At 38.8% G+C, this 15,737-nt stretch overlaps 1 protein-coding gene across 1 annotated transcript in view; it reads left to right on the top strand.

Annotated features, from left to right (window-relative positions):
- The window catches only part of Cep112 (centrosomal protein 112), a 447,190-nt gene that overhangs the window by 352,252 nt on the left and 79,201 nt on the right, over positions 1 to 15,737 (top strand). The window contains 2 exon segments of the mRNA XM_047546437.1: positions 3,816 to 3,878; positions 10,151 to 10,300. Of these exon segments, the coding sequence (XP_047402393.1) occupies positions 3,816 to 3,878; positions 10,151 to 10,300 (213 nt within the window).

Raw genomic sequence — 15,737 nt, 5'->3', positions numbered from 1 at the left:
TAATTGGGAAAATTAATTAAACAGATACTTCTCAAAAGAAGAAATACAAATGGCCAACAAATATATGAGAAAATGTTCAACACCATTAACAATTAGGGAAATTAATACTACACTGAATTTTCATCTCAAGCCATTCAAAATGGCAGTTATTCTTCTGTCTGTCCTCCTCACTTTTCTCTATCCTCCTGGCTTTCCATTCTCTCTAGCGTGTGCCCTTTCTCTTTCCTTTCTCTTTTCCTCTCATTTTCTCTCTTACCCTGCAGGGAGACACTCTTGTTTGCTTAATACACTCCCTTATGTGAAAAAAAAATGGCAGTTATTAAGAATACAAATAATAAGTAGTGCTGGAGAGGATGTGGAGAAAAAGAAAATGTTTACACTGTTGGTGGAACTTAAATTAGTACAACATTATAGGTATCAGTATGGAGGTTCCTCAAAAGGCTAACCACCATAGGACCAAGCTATACCACTCCTTGGTATTTACCCTGAAGAATTAAAGTCATCACAGTATAGTGATGCATGCATACCTGTGTTTATAGCAGCACAGTGCACAATAGCCAAACCATGGAACCAGGCAAGGTGTCCATCAATGTACCAATGGATTTTTAAAATGTGATATATATATATACACAATAGAATTTTATTCAGTCATAAAGAAAAATGAAATTCTGTCATTTGTAGGAAAATCGATGGAACTGGAGATCATTATGTTAAGCAAAATAAGCCAAACTCAAAAGACCAAGGGTTGTATGTCTTCTCTTAAATGTAGACACTAGAGAGGAAAAAGGAAAAGAGAGGGGTTGGGTAGGATCTCATGAAAATCAAAGAGAGAACAGCAGAGGAAGGGAACCAGGAGGTTGTTGGGAGGGAGGGAGGAAGTGCTGGGCAGTGATATTAGTCGAATTATATTGCTATATTGTGTGTATGCACAACTATGTAACAACAAATCCCATTGCTGTATAAAACTATAATGTACCAATAAAAAATGTGAAAAGAGAAAGAGTTGCATTTGAACTTAACCATGAAACATATGGTTTTAAAAAGATAACTTTAGAGGTGTGAGCTCAGGGATAGAAAAGGAAGGGGGCTGGATGGCGTCCAGCCGTTCACTAGGTGAACGTTCATACACTACGCACTCCTTAGGGGATAGGGCTTGCCTTCTAGGATCTCACCACCTAGTGGGAGAGAGACATGTTTACCAGCAGTTCTCAGTTCAGCCCTGGCACTAATAGAGACGCCCCTGGAGTGGGTTGCTGTCTCATCTCATTGTGATATCCAAATAAAGAAATCATTTGCTGCCAGTTAAATGTAGTGGACAGAACTCATCCATTTATCTCCACACTTTGAAGAAGTCACTATTAAGATTCAAGAAATAAAACTGAAAGAGTCATGAACAGTGGCATTTGTTGGTTTTGTTTCACAAGGATTGAACCCAGGGGTGTTCTACAGCTGAGCTATATCCTCAGCCCTTTTTATTTTTTATTTTGAGACACATCTCAATATGTCCCCCAGGCTGACCTAGAACTTGTGATCCTCCTGCCTTAGCATCCCAAGTTGCTGGGATTACAGGAGTGTGCCACTGCACCCACCTGTGAACAGTGGTTTTTAACTTTGGCCAAACATTAGAAATAGCTTTCAGGATTTGTTAAATTATAGTGCCTAGACTGTACCTCAGTTAAACCAGAACCTTAGATGGGACCCAAGCTTCAGTATTTTTATGCTGTAATTTACAGAGAACAGGAGGGAAGACAGCATCACCTAAGAAATGAACATCATGGTAGCATTGAGAAGGGCCTGGATCCATAATGGATGTAGCAGAACTAAGCATACCAAAATCCAAAAAGCTTCTGGGAGAAAGGAGGCTTGGAGGACACCTGTTAGAAGCACAGAGTCTGTCCTGCTTGGGAATGCTTCAGGAATCTTGGGAACCTGGGCACAGGATAGAGGAGACACCAGAGGATAGGCTCAAAGGCTGTGGAGGAGCAGCCAGATGACACAGCCTGTCCCCTAACTGCGCTGAACCCACCCCAGACTTGCTCCTGGAGAGATGCAGCGAGAGAGAGAGGTCTTGGGTATAGTTGAGGGCAAGAATGAAGATAGGCCTATGTGAGAGTGGCTGTCCTGAGCATCTCAGGTGTCTTCCACAAACAGTGGAGCTGACAGGCCACCAGCAGCACACTAGAACATGCAGCTCTGGGCATACTGGACCAAGAAGAAAGTCCAGGCCCCTTCTTAACACCCGTGGGGATGTCCTTCCATCCACAAGCTACACACAGCTGAGCTTCTTCTATAGTCAGCTTTGGAGGACTCACTTTAAATAAGAAAGAACAGCCAAGTGATCACCAGATATTTAAGGAAAGTGTCTAAAGTGCAAGCCAAAAACCCAAATAGACTGGCAGAAGTAAATAAATAAAGTGAACTCGGGGGGGGGGGGGGGCGGGAGAGGGGAATAACACACTCTAGTGAGCAGGAAAAAAAAATCAGAAGTGTATATGAATAGATAGATAGATGACCACATATAGATAAATTGATGGATAGATAGTAGACCTAGATGTAAAATTAATAACCTCAGAAGAAAGTGGGAATATACCGAGAGGCATTGCTGGGTGCTACGGCTGATGGAGCATCTGCACTCTGCTGCCCCACTGTGTGGGGGACTAAGTCCTGGTTCTAACTCTCTCTGGCAGTATGGTTCTGGGCAAGTTACTAAACCTCCTCAACTGTAAAAGTGCTAAAATGATTTTGATTTCTTATGTGCACTGTTGTCTCCCATCCTGTTCTTTGTAAAAATTATAGCATAAAAATATTGATGCTTGGGTCCCATACTGCTGTTCAGAGAACAAGAAAAAAATCTTTAGAAATTATTAACATGATGACAGAATTTTTTTAAAGTCCAGCAGAAAGTTCAAAAGTAAAAATTGAGGAAACGAGAGAAATGAAAAGAAAGTTTTTAAAAATTGGTAATAGAAACAATAAGAAAAAGATGTCAAACCTGAGAGGTACTAGAATCAGGGAAGGTGAGAGATGTGGTGGCTGACAGAGAAGAAATCATGAGAGTAATGACCCAAACCTTTCCCAGAAATGGGAAAGGCCCCACCTAGGGCACGTCACCATGTCCTTTGTGAACATTTGAGGATGGAGTAAAGATCCCAGACACATCCAGAGACTGGAAAGCACACACACCCCAAGGATCAGAACCCGAGTGGCAGAGGGTACTCCAGTTCTAGGCAATGTGGACTTCTTCTGCAAAGACCACCCTACTTCTGGAATGCCTTACTTCTAGAACATAAAATGGCTTGATTTGGATGTATTCGTGGCTCCAAAAAGATAAGTCTTACGTGTTAGGCAGCATGGGGACTCAACTTTTTGCTGAGTAAATCTAAAATTTTCATGTCTGCCTTTGTCCAAGAGCACCTATTTATTTTATTTTTAAACTAAGAATTATATTTACCACCTTCTTTTCCTCTTCCTCCAATTCCCTGTTCCCACTTTCTCTTCCAATTCTCTCCCCCGTTTCTTTTTCTTCCCTTCCTTTACCTTCTGAGCCTTCACACTTTGGGGGTGTCTATTTCTGCCTCTTCTCTTTCTATCACAGAAGTCTGTGTTGGTCTAATAATTGGCAGGAGAGATTTTTTTTTTTTCTTTTTAAGTGATGAATACTTGGCGTCAGATCAAAGACCAGCCCTGTGGTTTTCTGGCTGCCCCAGAAGGGCGGTGTAGCTGGCAGGCGTCCCGGCTGCCTGGTGATAGGCATGTGGAAGAGATACCGAGCTCACGGGTCACTGTGTATGTGTTCGTGTACGTGTGTTTTTCAGGCCAACAGCAGGCTGAAGCAGATTGAGAAGGAATATAATCAGAAGCTTGCCAAGTCTTCCCAGGTAAGCAACAGCAAAAGAACCAAAACAAAGTAAAACCAAAACAAAAACCAAAAATGAAACCTACACGTCAAAGCCTTTGGACTTCGGAGTTAAATTTACTTCTCAGTTTCTCATGGATTAGTATCATATATTTGACGGGTATGTAAATAAATATGTTTTTAATATTTCAAGAAAAATGAGGCGCACTGAACCATTTGAACCGACACACTCACTCACTCAGATGTTGTAAAACCAGCTTGTACACCTGAACAAGCCCAGGCTGAAGCACATTTCACAAGGGCAGGAGACGTACACCAACATTTGTGATGTAAGCAGTTTGATGCCTTCTGTGCTTTTCTGCAATATTCCATTTTGCTTTTACTTAAGGCTACTTTACAACATCAGTCAAAATGACAAACAATTCTAGCTTAAATCAGCAAGCAGTGTAATTGTTGATTCCCTTTGGAAAAAAAGAAATCATAAGTCCCTAAATCTATATCTTACTGTTTGTTGTGAACTATAGTAGTTTTACTATAAGAAAGACCAATAGCTGAATGCTCATCTCCACTTGAAATATGATGCTCAGAGTACTTTCTAAGTTGTTTCTGTCTTTTTGGCAATCCCAAACATTCCCTGGGTGTAAGGGTCATTCTAGAACAAATAGGCACTATTTAATCTACATTTGCAGATGGATAAATTAAGCCATTTAGTTTTGTAGGCTTCATATCTAATGATTTTTAAATTGGCTTGTCTTATATCTTTTCATGTGTACAATGATACATGGTAGTAAAGTGAAATTTATATAACCATGTTATAAGTTACCACATAACAGTAGTAACAACACAATAGCAAAACAATAATAATATCCAGTTGCTTATGGGAACTAAGTCTGTTGACTCATTCAGCCTCACAGGAACATGGGGTTAGGAACTATATTATTGGCCCCATTTTTCCAGTTGAGAAAACTGAGACTCAGAGATGAGATCACACAAGTTAGCAAGTGACTAAGCCAGGATCTGACTTCAAAGTGGAAATTCCAAACCTCAACACTACCAGCCTGACCCAACCCTTTACATTTTTTATATGGCAAACTTTAGTGATAGTTATCAGGAAGTGTCTTCAGTTCTATAATTATTTCTAAAATGTGCATGTTATATAATTCTCATCCCATTAGGAAACCAAAAGTCTTTGTCTAAACAGAGTCAGAAATGTTTACACAAGAATTGGTGGTGTCTTGTTGCCAGTATTCCAGCCCTTTTTTGAGGAGGAAACATAAAGTGTCCTTTTTAACCCCTGAGAAAGATTCTTATAATCAAAATAAGTCTTATTATTCCCAAAATTAAAGTTGAAAGTAAAACATGACAAATCCCCTGCTGGCATACACCTACATCCTGCTTGCTTTGGTTTATGTTAAATGGGGGAAGCAGACTGAGAGTGAGATATAAGATAGCTAATAAAAATACCTAAGTAATGAGAGTGTAAACAGGAGTACTTAAGTTTATCTAAAGGAACGTATGAAGCAGCCCGATTAGGTGACATTAAAGCAAATTAAATTAAGTTAGTGTAGAAGAAAGCCTCTGCTTTGGAGTCCACAGGCCTGGATTTGAATACCAGTCCTACCACTTGTGTGACCCTGAGCCAGCTCACCTGCCTTCTTTGGAATTTGGTTCCTCATTTGTTAGATGGGGAGGCAGTGCTGACCTCATAGGACAGTTTTAACCATTAAGTGAAACAAAGCCAAAACATGCAGTGCGGTGCCTCCCTCGTGCCAAAGCATCAAAGAGCTGGGAGCAATTTTAGTAGCAGTACAAAATTGCAGTAGAGAAAGGACACAGGAAGGGAAGAATTTTTAAAAGGGCTATAAGAGGGAGAAATTATTTCTCAGGTACTGTGTTTTGGAGTGTTCAAGAATTGATAAAATCTCCATGCAAAATTTGGAGGTGCATAGGTTTGCTATTTTCTCAATAAAGACATGAAAGAAGAGGAAGAGGATGTGGACAAAACATCCAGTAACGATTGTCATGCTATAATCCTTGTTTCATAAATGAAAGGACAGTGCAACACCAAAAAAACAACACCAGAAAAAACCAGAAGCAGAAGATAGTTCACCCTCCTCATAAGGTGATAGCCTCACGTGGATAATGTTTTGTTTGCCCACCACTGAATACACATTAATATCTATTTTTATGTAGGTGTATTTGCAGACATTTATATCCATAAGTTGGCATTAGAGGAACATTGGGCTACATGCCAGTCAGTGCCAAAAGCAGATTATTTTTGAATGAACGTTAGAAAACAGAACCATGGATTGGCTTTTTCCACTTTCAAGTGGTAGTTTACTGGAATCTCTAACACATATTTATCTCATCGAGTTGATAAGAACGCTGGAAGCGAAGTTGCTTAACTCTGTTTATCAGAGTTTAAAAAATTTCTTTTTAAAAAAGTAGTAAAATGAATGCATTAGTGATGGATGCATTGGCACTGAGGAGAGCAACGGGTTAAATCTAGAAAATATTTTAAGTATCTTTCCACCTTTAGAGGAAGCTACTTTACCTTTAGATTTTAAGAAGCCTTAGGACCTAACACACCCGCACTCTGAGGAGCGTGCTCCTTCCAAGGTCCTCACATTCGCCACGTCACCAATGTTTGCATCATCTCTGGGAGGCTCACAGACACCATCGCCCTCAGAATCACGTATTTGGGGTTTTAATCTTAACATTATATGTTAGCCTTGCTTTTTCAGTCTTAATGCAATTTTCCTACTCAGCAGTCACCTCGTGGCCATTTTTTCAAAGAAATACATGGCACTGTTTTGCAAAAAGATGCCTCGTTTGTTGGGAAAGTGGAGAGAACCAAACCGGGACACCCTCCGAGTGCACCCCTGCTGAGGGCTGCCCGCCTCACCATACCGTGCACACGGATGCCAGCGCATGCCCTTGTCCCGCTGCTCCCAGCTTCATGCCATGCTCCAAGGACCAGACTGCAAAGGGTGGTTAGGAGCCTCAGTGTTCTCCTAACTGTCCTGTGTAGCAGTAGAGCACACCGGGTCTTTGGTGGTTTTTTGTTGTCGATGCTTTATTTTTGCTGTGTTTTATGGTGCTAGGAGTTGAGCCCACTGGTGCTCTATAACTGAGCTGTATGCTCAGCCTTTTTTTTTTTTTCTTTTGAGATAGGGTTTTGCTAAGTTGCCAAGACTGGCCTCAAACTTGCAGTCTTCCTATATTGTATTTTAGAGTTTTAGAGAAATCTCAAACTATACCACAATTTGAAAAACATTGAGTTAAAGATGAAATTTAGCCTCTGTGGAATTCTATTATATTTAATTTATTTATTTATTGTGGATCTTGGGGTCAAACCCAGGGCCTTGTGTGTGCTAGGCAAGCATTCTACCAACTGAGCTATATCCCCAGCCTAAAATTCAGTTATTTTCGAGACCTTAAGTAATATCCCTAACATTTACACAAAATGTCCATTGCTTAACAGTTATTAACCATCATTGCTTTCAGGGTTAGGTTGCTTATAGCATCAACCCCAAATAGCTCTTCTTTTGTTTACCAACATATTTTTAATATCTGTATGAGAATGTTCTAAGCCAGTTCTTTCTCTGAAGCTACTTTAGGGTAAACATTCAGTTTACTGGTAGCATTTCACTTTGTGTGGTTTTTAATTATGATTCAATCAAAACTGGCAGGTTTTGACTATGATTGTATGTATCATTACTTTTCATTTTTCTCAGAAAATTTTTACATTAGTTTTCTATTAAAAGTCTGGATTATCCCAATATAATTTTCCAGATAATTTTTTTTTATTTACCATGATTAGAGTTACACTACTTAAATATTTATTGAGTGCTAGTTATATGCACTGGGCTAAGATGAAAATGGTCCATTTTCTTACACTCTAGGGCTACAACTAATAGACCTAAGTACTCATGCTTTGTTCCTTACATAAAGCATGCATATTAATCTGCATGTTATGACTACTTCTCAGTATGAAAGTAATTATTTAATCCTGTTTTTAAAAATCACTCTTATTTTAGCATCCTTTCTCTATCCATCTTATCTATCAGTCTGTCGACCAATTTGTCTAACCAAGGTGTTTCACTTGAAATGTTTAGGCATTCTCCTCCTATGTCACCTTCATAATTTTTAAAAATAACTTTCCAAATGTAATCTCATTATTCCTCCCATTATTCACCCAAAGAATAAAAGGTTTCATTTTCCCCATGAAAGCAAGCATGCCCCCTCAGAACAGCTTAGACTTGAAGCTCCTCCCAAGTCTCCTTTTGATGTGTTCTTGTCTTAAGTCTTCTGAAATTAAGGGGTCCCTGTTTTATGCCCTCGTGGTCATTTGAAGTAACCCAAAATATTTTTATCTTCAGTCTTTGGTTGGTTATGCTACTATCAGTCCTACAATTTTTTTAAAGAATAAAATTACCTTGTACTTTAAATATAGATTACATGACTGTGATTGGGATATTTATGACTCTACACATGTGATAAAATCATGTAGAACTAAACACACACATCATGGAACTAAACCCTCCATTTCTATATGGTTGTGGATTTTTCAGATTGCAACACTGAAATATTAAGTTATTTTTGCTGTTTGGCCCCATGTTCTTATAAAAATATCAATCTTAAATTTCATGTTAAGTCAAGGAAATCTGGCTCTTTCTGATCCCTCACCCCTTTGGCTGTGTGACCAGAGTTGATCATTCTATTTTTGACATTTACTCTAAGAATTGACTCTTTCCCATTTCACATAGGTGCTATCAGAATTAATTGAATTGATGCCAAAATGGAAACATCATTTATCAAAATTCAGAAAACAGATAAAAACTGTTCTGTTCTAATCTCAGTAAATGAATTCCTCCACTCATAGCAGAAGACCCCAGTTTGCATTTAACAATATCAACATAGACTATTTTGTACCTTATAATTTCATAATTATGTTACTATTTTGATTATTTACAAATGCTAAATTTTAAACTGTTACAGTGAGTTTGTACATTTCTAAACACATAAGTACTCCATATTTTCTATAGCTAAAAATACTATTTATGTCAGTAATAACAATTAATGTCTTATAGGACTTGGCTCCCCAGGGGACTGCACACAATTTCTAATTATTGTCTTCTGATGCCATGATCTGGTTTTGTCACCAAATAATAGTTGGAAAAAATGAGCTCAAGAAAGATAGCTTGTGAGTCCATTTCTCACTAACCAGCTCCCCTCCTGTGGAACCAATAGAATTATGTTCAAACCCAGGACATAATTTTTTTATTAGAAGAAACACCATTTCCTGCTTTTAAAAAGTCATCACTATTGAATTTGAAAGGAAATGGATACATCCAGACTAAATGAAGGGCAGTGTTCTCAGTAGGCCCATTAAACATCAAAATTCCTCATCACATAATTCATTTGAGATGTGGGAGAGAACCCTGTCCTGGAGGGAACCATTTCTCACATGTAGGGAACGCTGCCTGCAGGGGTCTCTAAAGTGGTACCATTTGAACCCAACTCACTTTTCATGATTAGGTACCAGTTAGGAAGAAGACAACATGTTTGGAAGTGTAAACTTCTCTTCAATACCAAAACCTTGCTAAAAAGAAAAGTCAAGTCTGCTAGTTAGAGGAACCGGTTAGCACAGCCAGTGGATCTGACTGCATGCTGCAGCTCCTGCCTGTCTCATTACTTGGTTGTCATCTTCAACAATGTAAAATATTTGACATCTCTTGGTGCCTCTGTTTCCTCATTTATGAAACGGGGGCAATACTTGTCTCACAGTAGTAAATGACATGAGAACTTGAAGTACTTAACATACTTCACAAACCTTAGTGAACACCCAAAACTTAATCATAGACCTAGGTGACCATGAGGAGCGAACTCTATTCGTTCTTTTCTTCAGTTGTTACAGTTCAAAGTCTTCTTAAAGGCAGAATAACTTTTCTCACTCTAATAAGTGTATTTCCCAGTAAAATAAAATCTGACGCTTTTTATATTTTTGAGATCACAGATGTTCTTTCTTCCGATGAGTAAATATTGTGGAATGTTATAGTGGAAATGTCTTCCAAATATATTCGGTCCAGCAGTTGTTCACCATTCACAGTTTTATTATAGCCTTTTATTGTGTGGAATTTCATGCATTAATAGTGTATGATATGTTAATTGAAAATATTTAGTTTGTGAAAGAGTTTTGCCAAAGTCAGTCTTTTGTTAGGCATAAATACATATAAAATAGATGCCTCTCACTGAAGAATGTGGAGTTATAGCATGCTGTTTTCATTTCAGATCATAGCAGAACTTCAGACAACCATTTCCTCTCTGAAAGAGGAGAGCAGCCGGCAGCAGCTTGCTGCAGAAAGGCGGCTCCAGGATGTTGTACAGAAGTTTGAAGATGAGAAGCAGCAGCTGATTAGAGATAATGACCGAGCAATCAAGGTAATCTGAAGACTTCAGTAACCAGTGGTACCAGCTGCTTTCATGTAATTAAAAGGAGGCTGAAATCCCAGCATGGGCAGATGAATGCAGGTATCTGGCTTGCTCACACAGCCTGCAGTAATTCCATTCACTGGCCTCTACCTTTGATGTATCCAGTGACTCAGGCTGACTTCCCTTTAAGAGATTGCATGCCAGCATAAGAAGTCATTTTTGGCAAGCCCAGTCCATTCACATTGAACAAATATTTGAAAAATACCTTGTCCTTTCTCTTGAGAACCACTTTGGAATTGTCTCTTGAAATTAGAATGACTGTTTCAGCCCAGTACTGCTGCCTAACACATTCAGAAGTCAGCTTCCAATTTACATTCTGTTCTTTGCCCACATCCTTTCATTATGTATTCGCATAATGAGAAATAACCCATTTGAGGTTTGGAATGCCAACCATTTGATGTGCTTTGACACAGTACAGGGTGGACCGTTGCTGCTGAGAACTGAGGTTGTTTCCAAATGACTTCAGAGAATCACACCTTAATAGCCACAGAAAACTCCCTGGACCTGATTCTTTAGGTGATAGGCAGGCAGATCTCAAAGTAGTTTTCTCTTGGCTTCATAGCGGTGAATGTTATTGTAAGCATCTACATCATGCTGTGTTTAATCTATGAGGATAAGCATCTGGAAACCTTTATAAATAAGGCTTAAAAGAGAACAAAAAATTTTTAAAGAATTCTCAGCAAAAGATTATTTTTCAGTGATTTGACTTTACTCTAACAATGCTTAAAGCATGAAGAGTAATCATACAAAGAAAGATAAAGAAAATTTCAGGTTTTATTACTGCCCTTTTCTTCCTAACCTCTTCATGTTCCTTTTCTATTGCTCATTGTAAGCAATCTGAGTAAATTAGGGAAAAGTTAGTGTTTGTGTAAGTTATTTTCCTACACACACACACACACACACACACACACACACATATATACACCCTTTAAATCTGTGGATAATATCCAATACAATAAAAAGTCTTGAAAGACAAACCCTTCAAGGCATTACATCATCCAGCCTTCCCACTTTACAGGTAAGGACTCGTGTGTTTGTTAATGTCATTTTCCCTATCTATTTCCTCATGTGAGCTTTTTTTCCTGCATGTGTTATGAGATGAAAAAAAAAAAAAACTTTATTTTTCACATTCTGGTAATTTAAACACATCTTTCAAGGCTTTTTCACTTAAAAATGCACAGGAAGTATAACCATTGATCTGTCTGTTTTGCTTTGCATGAACTGAACTGTGTATTTCAGTTATATAAGCTTTATTTCAAGTGAATTTCTTTTCCATTTATGTACAGATACCAAGTGTTAGGTAATTTCCAAATTTTAAATAAATAATTGAATCCCACTGTATAAGCAAAAAGGGGAAAACAAATTTGGTTACCCCTAACAATAATTCTAGTATTGTTTTTTGAAGATTAAAAAGTATGTTGAAAGAATTATAGTTAGTATAATTGCCCATTTAATGACTTATTCTACAACTTTAATCCATTTACCTGTTAAAAGAGAAAAACATTTTCATCCTAATTTTAAACAAAGCCCAAATCACCAAGACTGAGCTTTGAAAAATGGCAGTTTTTAAGCTTGTAGCATAAAAACATAAAATAGATTTAAAAAATATCACCTGAAAATCCAAAATTAAAATTATGACACAGTTAAGATACAGTTCAGTTTTGGTTCACTCAAATTAGGTGTAAAGTTAATGACTTTTTTTTTGCTAACCTACTTTAAAGTTGCTAAGATACTTGATTTTTTTTAGTACTTGTCACCTTTGCTCTTCTTCCCCAAGGCTATGCCACAAAAAATAATAGGAATAAGATCTGATCTTTATGCAACATGCACTAAGTGCTAGGTCTCTACCAAACTTTTCCATTCATCTCATGTTCCAATACCTCACTTAAACCTTGCAAGAATATTTTTTACATTTAAAATTTTTATTTTCTGTAACCTTTGGAAATTAATCACATGAAACTACAAAATTAGCAAATGTCTTGAAATCTGTATGTAAAACATCAATTACCTTTAATTTCAAACTTTCATTTATTAGCATACCACTCAATCTTAAAAAAAAAAAAAAAAGAAAAGTAGATTCAAAGATAGTTTTATGCCATTCTTTAAAAAAAAGGAAACTTCCCCCAAGCGTGATGGTGCACACCTATAATCCCAGCACCTTGGGAGGCTGAGGCAGGAGGATCGTGAGTTCAAAGCCAGCCTTGGCAACAGCGAGGCGCTAAGCAACTCAGTGAGACCCTGTCTCTAAATAAAATACAAAATAGGACTGGGGATGTGGCTCAGTGGTCCAGTGCCCCTGAGTTCATTCCCTGGATACCAAAAAAAAAAAAAAAATGGAAAAAAGGAAACTTCCTTTAGCTTTACACCCATCCCACACCTCAGTTTCAAAACACATCGTTTCACTGTCTTGGTGATGGACACTTCCGTGATGAGATTTTCCTTCGCTCCATGGCTTCTGTCCGTCAGAAGACCCCTGCCTTTTTGCTGAAGGCATCTGGTCCTGCTGGTGTTGGTGCACCCCTCCCAGATGCCTCATCCTCATCCTGGCTTCCAAGGCCCTGCCTTGGGTTCACTACCTGCCTTTTCATTTCAAAACCTCTGTTATGAGTTTTTGAAGAAAGCATTGGAACAGTTCCTGTAGGCTTGTGATCTAAGTTTGGTGGACATGACTGAGTCTTTCTCCGTCACCTGAGGACCTGTGGCAAATTCAAACTTGGAGACCTTTGTAGGCTTTGTTGGGAGTTCTGCAGGCCTTAACTAATCACTTCTCAGTGCCACAACTGGACTTTCTCCTCCACTGCTTGGGCAGCTCAGCTCCCTGTGGCTTTTCAGGATTCTCCTCTCCCACCTCCTTACCCACCATTTTCTCTACTTTGGCCTCCCTGCCCATTTGGTAATCTTTATAAGGAAAATATTTCCCTCGTCCTGATCTTACACATTGGGAAACTGAGGTTCAGCAACCAGTCAAAGATCGCACTGCCTAACAACTGTTGGAACCACGTTCAGGGTATCTTACAGGAGATCCTGAACTACTCAGTGTTACGCCATGCCTCAGGCTCCTGTGTCTTGTCTAGGAAAACAAGTCAGGTGACCCTGTCAAAATGAACCTGGAGATCTTCTCTCTAACCTCCTGTCCACCTGAGTGATGTAGCTTTTTTGGACATTCTAATTATGTTTGGGTATTTTACACATATAAACAGAGATAGTGGATAAATACAGATATTCAAGGAAAGAAAGGCTCACCAGGAGGCGTAGTTTTCTGGAACCGAATGCATTGGTCTGTAAATAAGTCAACGTGCTATAAAAGCAGTGTTCATGCTGATTGTGAAACATCTTTCACCCTCTTTCAGGTTTCTGATGAGCTTCTAGGTTCTCTCTAGCAGGTGGTCAAGAATGATGGTGGAGAGAAACCCAGTTCTCATTCTGTCAGAACTTACAGTCATGTTTCCATGGATGTTAAAGTAATGCTTTAGAGAATACTTGAGATATAAAATAGTCTACTGACATTCACTGAAAGGGTACCAGTCTGTGCTTTGTAACTTGATAAAACATTTTTGGAGGCTAATTTGGCGATACCTATCATTATTAAATTGCCTGAGAGACATACCTTGCCTTTAGGACCCAATCCCAGATTTTGCCCCAAGGTGACGATTAAAGGTGCAGTGAGCGTTAGCTAGTCAAGAAGATGCTTGTCCTAGCTTTCATTCAGTGGTGTAATTTATTCAATTAACTATTTACTGGGCTCCTGTTATGTGCCAGGCACCTGTGACTCTGGCATTCTCCATCTCCTTTCCTTATTTTTCACTCTAACTAATAACTGAAAACTATGCTGTACTGAGAATGATGTTGAAGAAAGATATTTAAGCATGTTAAAAACATTCACAAGATATTTTCCCATGGAAGTGCAGGTTACAAAACATATTCATATGAGTGCATTCTTTGGGGGAAAAAAGTATACAAGAGAGAAGATAGCAATCATATCAAAATTCTGCTGGTAGATATCTCCAAATAGTGGATTTGTGTTGAAATTTCTTACTTTATATGTATTTAAATTATAACATCTCTTTGTAGTAAGATGCAATAAAATCTTTATCATTGGTTATTTTAGCTCACTTCCATATTTAAAGTCAAGTTGATAAAAACAATGATCTCTGCAGCATACCTAAATACACCCAAACCCGGCAGCTTACAGCAGCAGCTATGTTATATGCCCATCATTCTCGGGATTGGGGATTTGGGCAGGCGGGGCAGCTGAGTGGTTCTGCTCGTTGTCTGGCCTAGCCTGGGACACCTCATGGGTTACGTTTAAGAGAAGGCTTGACTGCTGCCACAGCGTCTGAGTGGCTCCAGGACCTCCCAAGGGGCCTCTCTCTTTAACAGAGGAGACAGCTTTCACTTGGAGGCTGACTGGCAGAGGCCTTATTAGAGGGGAAGACAAAACTGCACTTGCTCTGAGGCCTGCTCTAGGAAGAACCCCAGTGTCACTTTCACCACGTTCAGTTGATCCCGAAGGGTCACAGGGCCAGTCCAGAATCAAGCAGGAGGGAATAGACTCCACCTCTCAGTGGAAGGAATGGCGGAGGTTTTAAGGCCATCTTCAGTCTCCACAGTGTGCTCCAGGGAAGATTTCATCTCCCATTCTTCCCTCAACTGTACAGGATAATACAAAGAAGAAAATACCTAAATTCCCACAACTCAGAGTAAACACTGTTATCTTCATGGCAAATTTACATCCTTCTTTTGGAAAAAATAAACTATCCTTTTGTTTTTGTAAAAGTAGAAAATGACATGTGCTCATGACCAATAATAATTCAAAATACAGAAGAAAAAAGATAAAACATTTTAAAGTCACTTCATATCCTTCTCCCCAGAAGTAGCCATCATAGAATTAAGGTGAACATCATTTCAGATATCCTATTAGGTATAAGGAAAAAGAAGGGAAAGCCAAATAGACTATGAACTGAATAATACTGTTGATTCTGTTTTTTGTTTGTTTGCTTTAGAAAACTTACATAGATAAAGAACCTAGTGTAAAACAGAAGGAATTATTGAACTTTGGAACAGAATTTGATTTTGGGATTGAAAAATGAGCACATTTGACTCTATACTTCCTTCCCCAACCCCTGCTCACTTCCCTACCAGGAATAGTAGTTTTATTGTCACACCACCTAAACTTAGGATTTCCAGCTTCTTTTTAGCCATACCCCTTGGTTTACCACTCTTGCTATATTTAAATGGGTGCAGTGCTTACACCAGGCCTTCCCCATAGTGTCTCCACTCCCAGAGCTTCTGCTTTGATTTGGTTCCTAATTGGCTGGATGGGACTAAATGGCACTCTCTACCCTGAGGTTTTCCATATTTAAGAGGTTCTGCTGGTTAACCATTG

This window comes from Sciurus carolinensis, chromosome 3 (assembly GCF_902686445.1).
Source record: "Sciurus carolinensis chromosome 3, mSciCar1.2, whole genome shotgun sequence".
Taxonomy (NCBI): domain Eukaryota; kingdom Metazoa; phylum Chordata; class Mammalia; order Rodentia; family Sciuridae; genus Sciurus; species Sciurus carolinensis.
This window is presented reverse-complemented; position numbering and strand designations above follow the sequence as displayed.